This window comes from Anguilla rostrata, chromosome 8 (assembly GCF_018555375.3).
Source record: "Anguilla rostrata isolate EN2019 chromosome 8, ASM1855537v3, whole genome shotgun sequence".
NCBI lineage: Eukaryota > Metazoa > Chordata > Actinopteri > Anguilliformes > Anguillidae > Anguilla > Anguilla rostrata.
Window position 1 is genome coordinate 35,701,281 of NC_057940.1, and position 12,612 is coordinate 35,713,892.

Sequence of the window (12,612 nt, forward strand, 5' to 3'; positions counted from 1 at the left end):
CGCGTTCAGATATCCCCCCCCCCCCACCCCACTCCCCAACTCCCACACACGGGTTTGAGTAGCCGAAGGACATGCAGGCTCAAACAGAGCGCAGATTTCAGCGGAAGGTGCCGGACTCTTTGCCAGACCGTTCTGTTCAGCGGAAACAGTGTAGCTTTCTGTAGCGCCAGCTTTTTGCCGGGGGTGAGAAAAAAACATCCCCCCCCCCCCTCCGCCCCTCGTCTCCGCCCCAGAGGAGAAACAGGGCCGTCCGAACCACGCGAGCGGCTCTGGTGTGACTCCGGCCGGATCCTCCGTCCTGCCGGCCCGTTCCTCCTGAGTGGGTGAGCCGGCCCCGCGGCCGCTTTCATCCCCGCTCCCGGAAAAAAAAACGCTTTCGAGAAGCCCCCGTCTGCCAGCTGCCCCTCCCTCGGCATCTGGCGAGAGGCGGCGTGGTGGGTCCCGTCTTCTCCGCGGCGGCGAGCCGTTAGCCGCGGCTCCGGGGCGGTCGCGCGGACCCCGGATACGAGGCGACAGGTGCGAGACTTCGCCGGGGCTGCGGCTCGGGGGGGAGGTGGGGGGTGGGGGGGCGACGGCTGGCTCATTTGCATCCCCGCGTCACGCCCCTCTTGGACGGGCGAAAAAAAAGGCGAGAGGGACCAGCTGGCCGAGATGTGGGTCCCCGCCCTTCGCTGTCCTTGGCACACGCGAGTCGCCAACAAAAGCTTCAAATTAATGAACCTTAAATCAACACGGCGCTTATCAGGATGGGGGCAGGGTGGCCCCTCCAGCGCCGTGGGGCCCGGCTCTCCCAGAGAAACGCCCTCCCAGGACTGCGGCTCACCTGTCGTAGCAGTGACGGATGTGAGAGCGTGGGGACGGGGGCTGAAAGCCTCTCAGCCGTGGAAAATTTCCACTTGTTTGTGACTTTCCTGCGAGTTTTCTGTCAGCTCAGCGTGTTGAGCCCTCACGCGTACTTTATCTCTGAAAGCCCTCGCGGTCGATTGCTGTCAAAGACCAGCAAGGATGTCACCGGGCGTCCAATCAGCAAGCAGCGTTGGTTGTCCGTGGTATACCTCTTCCTTAAGATTTTTTTTTGTGGTTACCCTAGGTGTCAAGTGTTTGTGTTTCATGGTCTCCAAAAAACCGTGAAATCTCATCCAAAGGAAGAAGCCAGAATAACACGGCAGGCCTGACAATGTAATTGTGTTCTAAATATAGGCCGGTCTTGTGCCTGTTTGGCAGTCCAGCCGCTCCCCAACACGAGGTCGAGTCCCGCTGCTCCCAGCGCCGCCTGAACACCGCCTGAGCGCCGAACGCCATCGGTCATGTGATATTTATGATGGGCGCGACGCGCAGGCCTGCTGAGATTAACGGCCCTCCCCACCCACCTTTGACCTCCCGGGTCACGTGCTGTGTCTCTTTCTGTCTCCTCCAATAGCGGCGCAGCGTGTGTGTGCGCCAACAGCGGTTGCTATGGATACCCATAAATTAGCTGTGAAGGCGCAGGTGTACTATAAACTATGCTGAGGGGGGGTGACAGGGTGCCAGGGGGAGGGGGGCGTCTGCTTGTGGAACTGTTTAATTAGCCTGCTCGTATGCGTGATCTGAGATTCGGTCTTGAATAATGGATAATCCCTCGGATCGCATCCGATACGGTTTTTTTGTCCCCGCACGGAACGTCGTTCCGGGGTTTCATCCGCGCGCGAGCGGCCGCCGGCGCGTGGAGCTAATTAGCTAATTGAGCCGAGTTAATTGCTGGAAGCTAAAAAACCCTGCGTTCGCGCCGGCCCTCCGTGAATGGAGCCGCACGCTGCGCTGGGTGACGCGCCGCGCTGTTTAACAGGAGAAGGAGCCGACGCGGTCGGGAGGCGGGGCGCATTCGCGGACCGCTTTTCCGCATGAGAGCACTTTAAAAGGGTTTTTAAAGCGCGGCCGCGGCCTTGAGATGAGGCGACTGCGCAACAGCGCCGTGTCGTACTGTGACCCGCGGCTGCGAAGAGCACGGGCGTGGCCCTCGGACTGATATGTGGGGTTTCCCGGGAGACGGAAGGAGCGGTGTCTGACAGGCTCGCGGACAGGGGTGGGGGTGGGTGGTGTTCTTGGCGATGATTGGCTCTTGTCCCTCGACAACAGCGTTACTGTCATGGTCGCTAGCCTGCCGTGGCTCCTGTGGGGCAGGCCCCCGGCATATCTCCTTTTAGGGAATTTGAATTTCTCAACTCCCATAACTTTTGGCTACATCTATTACAGCGAAGGTCTTTCTACGAGCCTGTCTAACTGATGCAGTTTCTTTTTTTCTGTGATTGTCGAAAGACCCAGCTGCCTGTGTCTGTGTCCGAGTAATCCGAAATAAATCTCTCGGGCGTAATTCGAGGCAGCTACGTCCCGCGGACGTGTGTGTGCTGGGGGATGTAGTGTGACACCTCAAACAGGATTAAAATGCATGTGAACATTAAACAGCGCTCCCCGTGACTGCGAATGCCTGCTGAATGCGTTTTGTGTGCATGTTGAGCGGTAAGAAACCGCACGCGCTCGCACAAGAGCTCGCTGATTCTGGTGCGTCTCAGCGGTTGTTTGACGGGGAACAGACGGGATTGCGGAGTTTGATGTGCTGTTTTACTTCTGAGGGGGGGAGGGAGGGGGGGGGGCTGTACTCTGAGCCAGGGCTCTGTGTTGAAGTTGTGAGAGGGGGGAAATGGCAGGGGGTAGGGGGAGCCCCCCTCCCTCTCCCTCTCCCTCTCCCCGCGTCTCCCGGCTGGCTGCCATGGCGATTACAGCTCAGGAAAGGGAGAGAGAGCTCTCTCAGATACGGCAGTGAGAAGCCGCGTGCTGCGGGGGGAGCACTGGGGGGGGTTAGTGTGTGTGTGGTGTGTGTGTGTGTGTGTGTGTGTGTGTGTGTGTGTGTGTGTGATATATGTGTGTGTGTGCTGTGTGTGTGGTGTGTGTTGTGTGTGTGCATGTGCGTGTCTGTATGTGTGTTGTGCGTGTGTGTGTGTGTGTGCGCGGTGGGGGAGGGGAGAAGAAAGTTGTTGGTGAAAGGCAGGGGAGCAGGAAAAAAAATGGGAGGAGGGCAGGGTTGGGGTTGCGAGGGCTGGGGGGTGGGGTGAGAAATGGTTTTCTGGCTCTGTTGCTTTGCAGTTGCTCGGTCTGACAAAGGGATTTTTTAGCACCTTTCTGAAACTGTCTCTTAGGAGACCTAGACAAAATCGGCTGCAAAGTGCTGAGAGACTGTGTGTGTGTGTGTGTGTGTGTCTGTGTGTGTATGTGCATGTGATGGTGTGTGTGTGTGTGCGTGTGTCGGAGTGTGTGTGCCGGTGTGTGTGTGTGTGTGTGTGTCGGTGTGAGAGAGAGAGAGATGGAATTGTATTTTTATGAGAGAGAGAGGGAGGGAACTTTAAGGAAACCCTGTTTTTCTCACACCAGATTTAGCAATTCAGATTGTCATGGTAACGGCACTAATGAGCTCTGACAGCAGAGAGGTGATAGAGTAGTGAATAGGGGAGGGGGGGCGCTGGGGGGGTGTAAGAGCCGGCCTGTGTTTATCTGGGGAGTGATGGAAAGCACAGAGAGTTTGAGAGCAGGTTTTCGGGTGGGGGGAGGGAGCGAGACGGAGAGGGGGGAAAGGACTCCCAGTCAGAGGGAAGCGTTTTTCGCGGGGCTGGATTTAGACATCAGTCGGCGTCCCGTGAGCGGCTGTGTTCCCGCGGCGTGTTCCCTCGGGCTGGGTGTGGAGCGGTCCGAAGCGCACGCGGGGGGGGGGGCTCTCCGTCTCCGTCTCTGCTGCCCCCCCTTCCCTGCGTTTGGCAAGAATGGGCAGGCTGCCCACCCAGCCCCCCTCTACCCCCCCAAAAAACCCCCAGTCCCGCCCCACGTCCGGGGGAGAGGGAGGGAGGCACGGCTTTGTCCACACTTCCAGATTTATGTATGAAAGTCTCCTCTGTGTTCTTGCACTCTGTGAATCATTTTCTCTCCCTGTATCCTTCACTCTCTCTCTCTCTCTCGCTCTCCCTCCCTCTCCCTCTCTCTCTCTCTCTCTCTCTCTCTCTCTGTCTCTCTCTCTCCCTCTCTTTGTCTGTGTGCGTGTTATCCATTGTTCCGGTAGTAAAAGCTTCAGAGCTCCATGCTGTCTCACGGGCGGCCGACCTCTCAGTTAAAATAAAGAGCAAAAAAAAAAACAAGAGGACCTGCACACTGGGCTCACACCGCACGGCCTGCTGATGAGGTCACGGGGCAGGAAGGCAGCCTATCAGGCAAAGGCAAAAAAAAAAAACACTGGCGTGACAGACACCCCAAATCTCGAGCCGAAATCCCACAGACAGAGCAGACCGCCGCCGCCGCCCGCCGAACTGAGGATGCGCTGTCCCAGCAATGGCTCCATTTTGTCTCTCTCTCCCCCTCCCCCCCCCCCCCTCCGTGCCCCACCCCCTCCTCTGCAGAGCCTCGGGCCAGCCCCTCCAACACCGGGCTGGTGGCGGGCGCGGTCGTAGGCGGGCTCCTGGGCCTCCTGCTGCTCGGAGGCCTGGCCGCCGCGCTGGTGGCCCTCGGCCGCCGGAGGCACCGGGGTTACCGGGGCAACGGCGGCCCGGGGCCCTTCGGGGGCAAGAAGGCCAACAAGAACGGGGCGGGAGGCGGCGGGGGCAACAACAACGGCCCCATCTACACCTACCGGGAGGGCGAGCCGGGGACGCTGACGGAGAAGGCCAACGACCTGCAGCTGTACGGCTCCACCCCCACCGCCCACGACATCCTGCTGAGCAGCGAGATGGACGAGGCGGAGCGGAGGAAGTTCGACCGGCTGACCCAGATGGAGGACATAGAGGACGAAGACGAGGAGAGATACGACCACTTCGGGGGAAGCGGCCCCACCCTCCACATCCGTCGCCACGACGACATGAGCGGCTACCTGGACGACGACATGGAGTCGCAGAGGGACGGCTCCATCATCTCCCGGACTGCCGTCTACGTCTAGAGATAGAGGAGCAGGGGGGGTGGGAAGGACGGGGGAGGGAGGAGGGGCCAGGCCATCAGTCAGCCTTCCTCGGGCGGGGCCCAGCCCCCTCCCCTTACGCAAGCAGACTCCTTTTAGATTTCACCCCAAAAAAGGGAGTGCCCACATGAGAGGCAAAGAGAGGACTAGAAAACACAAAATGGTGTTTCGGAGAGAACAACGACGTCATGAAAAAAAAAACCTCCCTCAAATCGCTGAATTTTGTTCCTCTCGTCTAGAAGCTCCAAACGTGAAGAGGATTAAGAAACAACGTTCACCCTGCCACTAGAATAAATGTTCCACTGCCTGACAAAGAACTTAAGCATTTCCTAACATCTTCGACAGAAAACTCTTGCTCCAGAACATATCAAAACAACCCCGTAACTGCTGCTCTAAGCTGCCCCGCCGGAGAATGAACTGTTCGGAGCATTTTTAGTATTGTTTTTGTTGTCTGTTTCGTGTTAAATCGTCCGTGGGCATTGTGACAAGGGGCAGGGGAAAAACAAACGACTGCTTGATAGAGCGGTGGCGCAGCCGTGGCCGCTCTGGTTTGAGAACCCGCTCTGTGGTTTCCTCCACCTTCTCCCTGCTGTATGGACCGGCCTCCGCCAGTGTTCGGGTTGCGTCTGCCACGCGTGCCCGCCGCTCACGCCCCACGTTTGAGAACGCGAACGTGTCCCCCTCCCTCCCCTCATTTCATGGGCGTACGCGCTGAGGTATCATCCGGGAGGAGATTCGGTGTTGATTATGAAGTCTTACATTCCGCGCGCACATTTTAGCTTTTGCTCAGACGTTAGCGGTTGTTTAGCTGTACCGCCAGCCTGAGTGTGTTTAGGTTAGCGCTGTGCTGTAGCGAGTGTGAGAGTGAGCCCGGCGGAGGGAGCGGCTGCCTCAAGGTCTCCCTTCTTCACGCGGCCCTTTTCGTGGGGCTGGCGGCTAGCTCGTCCGAGATGAGTGCACACCGTCTGCAGGGAGGCCGACCACCTGCTGTCGCGCTCATCTCCATGTCGGGCGCAACGCCAGCCGCGCGCTGGCCGAGCAGGTGAGGCACCTGCTGCTTTTGATTGGTCGCCCTTCGCGCATAGATTATCTCAGCGTTAGCCTGGCGCCCGGGGCCGACGCGAAGGTAGCCAAGCGGGCAGCGGGTGGAGAAGGAGGGGGGGGGGGGGTCGGGGGGGTTGTCTCTTAGACTTGAGCCCCGTGAATACCCCGGGGTGCGAATCATGCGGTCAGCGAAGCAGATCTGTATAACGGCTGTATTTGTTCGGTACGCTTGGTGTCCTTAATGATAAAGTAGTACAGCACATGGCGATCGGTTTCATTCAGCGTGCCAACGCGTCGCACGCACGCACGCCGTTGGAACGTAGCACACATCGTAGCCTTCCAGTGCGACGGCGCGAGAGAAGACGCGCAAGGGAGGCCGAGCTCGCTCGCTCTCTCGCCCGCTCGCCCGCCCCTCGTTTGTGTGACACACAATCCGGCGGCTCCTGCCAGCAGCGTCGTCCCCTCCAAACTTAAGCGATGTTGACTGAAGATTCTGAGAGGCAAGAATCTGGGCAGCTGGTCAAGTGTTAATGAAGGGGGCTCTGGGTCAGGGCCCGTTTATCATCGACGCAGATCAAATATTTTGTTGGCAAGCGAGCGTTAGAGCGCGCCTTGAGACGGCGCACGCCTCTGGACGTCTCGGGCACGCCTGGAGGACGAGGGCGTCCGTACCGCGTCGTCGTTCGGCCGGTGAACCCGCTCTGGCGTGACAGTGTGCGATGCCTCATGTTCCCGGTTGCGTCGCAGTGAAGAATACCGCTGACTTTATTTCCTGTGCTGTCTGTGAGAATGATGATCTTCTTAAATAAATGGTGGTTGTGTTCTTCAGTGAAAGGTGTGAGTTGTGTATATATCGGTGTAAGGTGTATTTACCGTATACACGTAGGTCTTTTTCATTGTGTATCTGTGAGAGGAAGTTATCTTTGGTGTAAATGCAGATGTTATTTGAGGTTTAATGTGAATGACTGAAAACAAAAAAACTGGAATGTAAGTGTATGTCAGTACTTATTAAATGGACTATTTGAACTAAGTGAACACACATACACATACGCTGGATAAACATCTGTTTGAAGCACACCTTTGTGTTGATGGGAACAACTCTCTTACAATGGGGAAATAACATTGTAATTTGGTTGAAGATAAGACACCTGTAGTTCTCCCTGCCCCTCTCCCCCCACCCCCTTAACACTGAGATGGTTTCTGCAGGCCTGATGAGTCACAGGGTCTGCAGCTTGTTGTCATTCAGCACCTGAGAGAGTAAAGTAGAAGAGTGCTTGCTTAACCTCGTTCACTTGGTTTCTTGGCTCTAAATTGGTCTGCTATTTTAAGATGACATCAAAACCACACACCCTGCTGTTCTCCAAGCCACAGACCTGGGGCCCCCTGCTCTACTGGAACCTTCTAGAAAAGGACTCGGAGTCTTCACACTGAAGTACAAACTGTCGGACAGATCTTTTGCTGGAAGAACCGATTTGTCACCGCATGCAGAACAATGGAGGACCGAGACAATAGAGGCAGCTTGGGATGCCCCCCCCCCCTTGTCCTTCCCTGTCCCCCCCAATCCAGTCCCGGTTAATAGGTTCCTCTTTTTAAAAATAAATTGGCTGAGAGATCTGCAGTTCCTCTTTGATGACGAAACAAAGCCTTAACATTTGAACCCCAGCTGAGTCTATCTCATTTCCCCTCCACGCATACTGTAGTTTAGTGTAAATGTGTAACTGATAAGCCATGAAATTACATTTCACATTTCGTTCATCACTGTTGCTGTGGGCTTTGTACATTTCTGTCAAATGTTTTTTTCTTTTCTTTCACAAATGGTTTCTTTTAACTGCAGAATTTCAATAATAATCACTGGCAAAGACTTTTAAAAAGTTTGATAAGGTCCCCACTGGAAGATGTACATTTTCGAAATGGTGGTGTCTTCTCATTGTCTGCAAAACTTTTTTTCACACAAATATTTAGTTGCAGTTTTAGATGTTTGTGTCACTTTATTTTTGTATTTTGGTTGCAATTAAACTATCTTATTTTTTAACTGGCATAATTTGTGGCTGTTTGTTGTGTGGGCAATTGGCTTTTGTTTTTAGAAAATGTAGGTTCCCCTGAGCCCTTTCCTGCTGGTAGGCTGATGGTCCCATAAAGAACGAGTAGTGTCATAATTTCAGGTTGGCTTTTTTTCTGCAGTGCAGTTGGAGAGCTTTAGTTTTGCTCATTCCGGGAGGTTTAGAGATTTATAGATTTTTATATACAATCCTTGCTTTTAGTGTCAAAAACAATGGCCTCTTCCCGCAAGTGGCAATATTGTTATATTTTGAGAAAAATGGACTTTGTTAGACGCTAGGATAGGGATGTCTGCCTAAATGATCCTCGCTAGTATTGAAAGGAGCCGTGTCACCCTCACATCTCTCCCTCAGGTCCTCTCTAACTTGTAGACTCAGATTGATTCTTCCCCATTGATTAATTCAGTTTCTTTCTAAACAGTGGTTTGGGCCGGGATTACAACTGAAGTTAGCAATCCTCGATTGGTTATACTGTGAATATAACAATCCTTGATTGGTTATACTGTGAATATAACAATCCTTGATTGGTTATAGTGTGAATATAACAATCCTTGATTGGCTATACTGTGAATATAACAATCCTTGATTGGTTATAGTGTCAATATAACAATCCTTGATTGGCTATACTGTGAATATAACAATCCTTGATTGGTTATAGTGTCACTATAACAATCCTTGATTGGTTATACTGTGAATATAACAATCCTCGATTGGTTATATGTGTGAATATAACAATCCTTGATTGGTTACAGTGTGAATATAACAATCCTCGATTGCTTGTACTGTGTATAGAACAATCCTCGATTGGTTGTACTGTGAACATAACAATCCTCGATTGGTTGTATTGTGAATATTACAATCCTCGGCTGGTTGTACTGCAGGCCAGTGCCTCTTGTATGGTGGGTCTCCTCGCCTGTGCTGTAATGCTCTGTATTTGGGTCTTCGGTCCTGTTTGTGTCCAGACAGGCGTAATGGTGGCTGATGACGCTGGCCTTGGCGACTAATCACTCTGGAATGCAGAATCTCTGTCCCTCCCTTCTCAGAAGAAGGCCACATTATGTGGCAGCGAGCTCTCCCAATAACAAAGGCTTTAATTGTTACCGTTTTTTTTTTTTTTTAACAAGCCCTAAATATTTTCTTCCAAGGGCACCCTGGAGTGAACCCGGGCCTGAAAGCATCACTCACATTCACAGCGCGCGGCGCGTATAACAAAGCACAGAGTGTGCGCTCAGACGAATCGATACACAAACCACCTGTCACAGCGGCTTATTTATTTTTTCCGGATCTACTGCGTTTTCCGGGCCTCCGCGCCGTCACACTTTATTCTGTGATTCACGCTGGCGAGCGATTAACCTGCGGGGCAGCAGGGGAAATAAAAACCCGGGAAAGTGCTCTGTTGGACGCACCATTTATTTACAAATCAGTGGGCGCGTTCCTGAAATCAACGGGCCAATGTGACCACAGATTATCTACGTGCTGACCAGATCTTCAGCTTCTGTGTGTGTGTTTTAACACTGAAAGCCCTGCCTCTGCCATTGGCGAGTAATGCATCTGACCTGAATAGGCCGATAGGCAAATAACCTTGGGAGCACATGCTTCCAACTCTGGTAACCAATGGCCTGTGACATTCTTGTATTGACCGTGTTAATTGATTAATTTATGTGAAACCTATATAATGCACAGAGAGGTGGCTGGTATATTTACTTCATGCGTGAAACACAATTCAATTAAGTCCCCATTCAAGTCGATTTTATTTATTTATTTGTTTTGCTTGGCCTGATCCAGTGCTAATTTAGTTTCTTGTTAATGCTCATCGAGGCGTTTCGGGAACTCTTTCGGCACAGAGGAGGTGCAGCGAAATGCTTCTTTTCCTACCTGCAGTGTCGGCAGTGGGAGGAAAACGCGGTCTGTGAAAGCATTGTGAATGGAGGCAGGTTCCCCAGCATGGTCAGTGTGCTCTAATACCCAGAGAGCCGGGAAACTAATGTGAGTAATCGCCCCCGCGAGGGAACATGGCCGCCCTCCCAGCTGCCCCTGCCGGAGGTGTGCGCCGAGCTCCTGAAAGGGCCAGCTCTGGCTGCTCCGCCGGTCTCGCCGCTCGCGCTCTCTTTCTGAACGCGAGCGGGGAGCGTCGGCGGGCCGCGCGCCGCGGGTCAGGGGTCCTGAGGGACCCTGGTTTTTCAGGGTCCGGCGGGCCGGCGGGGTCGCCCGGGCGTCGGCGTATTGGCGGGGGCCGGTCCGACGGCGGCGTGGGGGCGCGGCGAGCCGCGGCTGTCTGCGGGGTGCGCTAAAGCCGCGGTGATGGATGGAGGACTGGCGGTTTCTCCTTCACCGCGGGACCGAGCCCGAGTGGGCGGACGTGGATTGATAGCTAAATGGCCTACAGCAGCCTGGTCAGACTCAAAGGACCGGTGTGGAGGCTTCACATGCCGAGCCGGGCTTGTTCTGCGGAAGGATATCACGATATAAAGAGCAGCCGGCAGTGTGTGTGGAGGATGGTAGGGTCTGATTTTAGCTTGAGGTAATTCAGTATTTATTGTGTATATAAATTCACATTCATTATTAGACTGGAAGTGGTTTGGCAGAGTGAGGATTCATTACTTGCTTGCGAGCTCGCAGCGTCTGCAGGAAGCCAGGTCGGTGACTTGGTTAGAGCGTCTTGCTGTGCTGTCCCTTGCAGGGGTTTTGAGCCCTGTGGCTCCCCCGTGGAGGAAAAGAAGGAAATCCACTGCTTTTCTAACACGTGTGTGACCTGACTTCCTGAAACAACATAGCCATGGACGTCCTTTGGGTTTTCCTTCTCTAGGCTGTGGCTGCAGTGGCTGGGTCAGAGCATTCTAGTTGTGTGTGCTTGCCTGTATGTGGGCATGCATGTGTATGTGTAAATATGTATGCATCTGCAAGCATACACAGTGCATTTATTTCTGCTTCTATGAATAGATGCGTGAGATGGAAATTAATTCGATGCGGTGTGGTCTGTGTGTGTGTGTGTTTGTGCATGTGTTTGCGTACAGTGCATATGTGGTCTGTGTATATGTGTGTGTGCTTGTGCGCATGTATGCGTGTGTGTGTATTTGTGTACAGTGTATGTGTGTGTTTGCGGGCGTGTGTGTGTGTTTGTGTGCGTGCGTGCATGCGTGTGGGCGTTTGTGTGTGTGTTTGCCTGCCTGGCTGCAGGCTTGCTGAGGATTTTTCAGTGTTTCATCCACTGCCTCGCTGCCCACACGCATCCCAACGGTCAGACCATTCCCTCCGCTGGCAACTTTGTTCAAAATAATAATAATAGCCAAAAACCAACAAACAAATCTTTACTCGGCTCATGATTCCTGTTGGTGAATCATCATGCAGTAAAGGCACCATTTGAGATGGTATGGAGATGACCATTTGTGTGTGCATTTGTGTGTGTGTGTGTGTGTGTGTGTGTTTGTGTCTATGTGCCTGTGGGTTGTGTGTGTTTCTGTGTGTATGCGTTTGTGTGTGTGTGTGGTGTGTGGGGGTTGTGTATGTGTGGGTTGTGTGAGTGTATTAGTTGGGGAGGGAATGGCCAGCTTTTATCTTGCCGACCAACCTGACTCATTCTCCCCTCCCTACCAGAAGAACCATCTTCTTCTTCTTCTTCAGTCTGATGAAACAACTTTCCAAACAATCCACCTCTTCTTCCCAGTCTCCTTTTTTAGCCCAACGGCTCTTTCTTCTCTCTTTCTCTTATCGTTCGCACCCTCCTCTCTGATATACTCATCCCTCTCCCTCACTCCCACTCACATTTCAACTTTTTTTTTAAAACCACCATTACAGTTACTGAGAGAACACAAAGCCGCTGTGTGTTTTTTACTTCTTTCTGGGCAAACCTGGTCTCGCTCCACCGAACCGTGAACCTGATTGGCTGCGTGAGGCCGCGCTGCCGGGGCCGGCGGAGCCGTGGACGGCAGGGGAGGGAGAGGGAGGAGGAGGACGTCCGTGTCCTTCGCTCGCGCCATTCAAGGCTGTGTCAACGTAGACTGATGAGGGGGAGAGAGGGAAGGAGGGAGGGGGGGGGGAGACGGGTATGGATCACCTGGCCTGGCTGCTTTCCTGTGAAGGACTCGTGAGGAGGGGTGGGGGGGAGGTCTGTGTTCATTTGCGCTCCCTCCCCCTTGCCGCTGGCCTGCTGTGCGCGGCTGGATACCGCCGCCGATTCGTGCAGCGTGCCTCTGCGCCGCGTGGCGTATCGCACGGGCCTCACGCCGCGCCGTCCTGTACGGCCCGTGCCTCCGCGAGGCTCTGAGCCACTTCCTTTTCCGGAATAATCCGCCCCGCTGAATGGCCTGGGTGGCCGGATTCTCTGAAGTGTGGAGGGGATTAGGAGGAGAGAAGCAGCGCCGCGGGCACTGATACTGTGTGTGTTGGCACGGCCATGCCACAGCGGAGGGGCTGCAGCTCGGACCGCTGATAGTGTGTGTTTGCTGGCACAGCCGTGTTACAGTTGAGTGGCTGCAGCTCACAGGGCTGTGGGGTAGTGTGAGCGCACTGTGTGCATTAGAGACTAGAGGAAGGGGTGGGGGG

At 53.9% G+C, this 12,612-nt stretch overlaps 1 protein-coding gene across 2 annotated transcripts in view; it reads left to right on the forward strand.

The window, feature by feature from the left end:
- LOC135261549 (poliovirus receptor-like) overlaps positions 1-12,612 on the forward strand; it is a 58,263-nt gene that overhangs the window by 33,384 nt on the left and 12,267 nt on the right. The window contains exon 7 of one of the 2 annotated variants that reach the window (XM_064347989.1): positions 4,419-8,054. The exons of the other annotated variant lie outside the window; for it this stretch is intronic. Within the exon in view, the coding sequence (XP_064204059.1) occupies positions 4,419-4,951 (533 nt within the window). The 3' untranslated portion in view covers positions 4,952-8,054. Of the gene's footprint in view, positions 1-4,418; positions 8,055-12,612 lie in introns of those variants that run through there. 2 annotated transcript variants of the gene reach the window in all.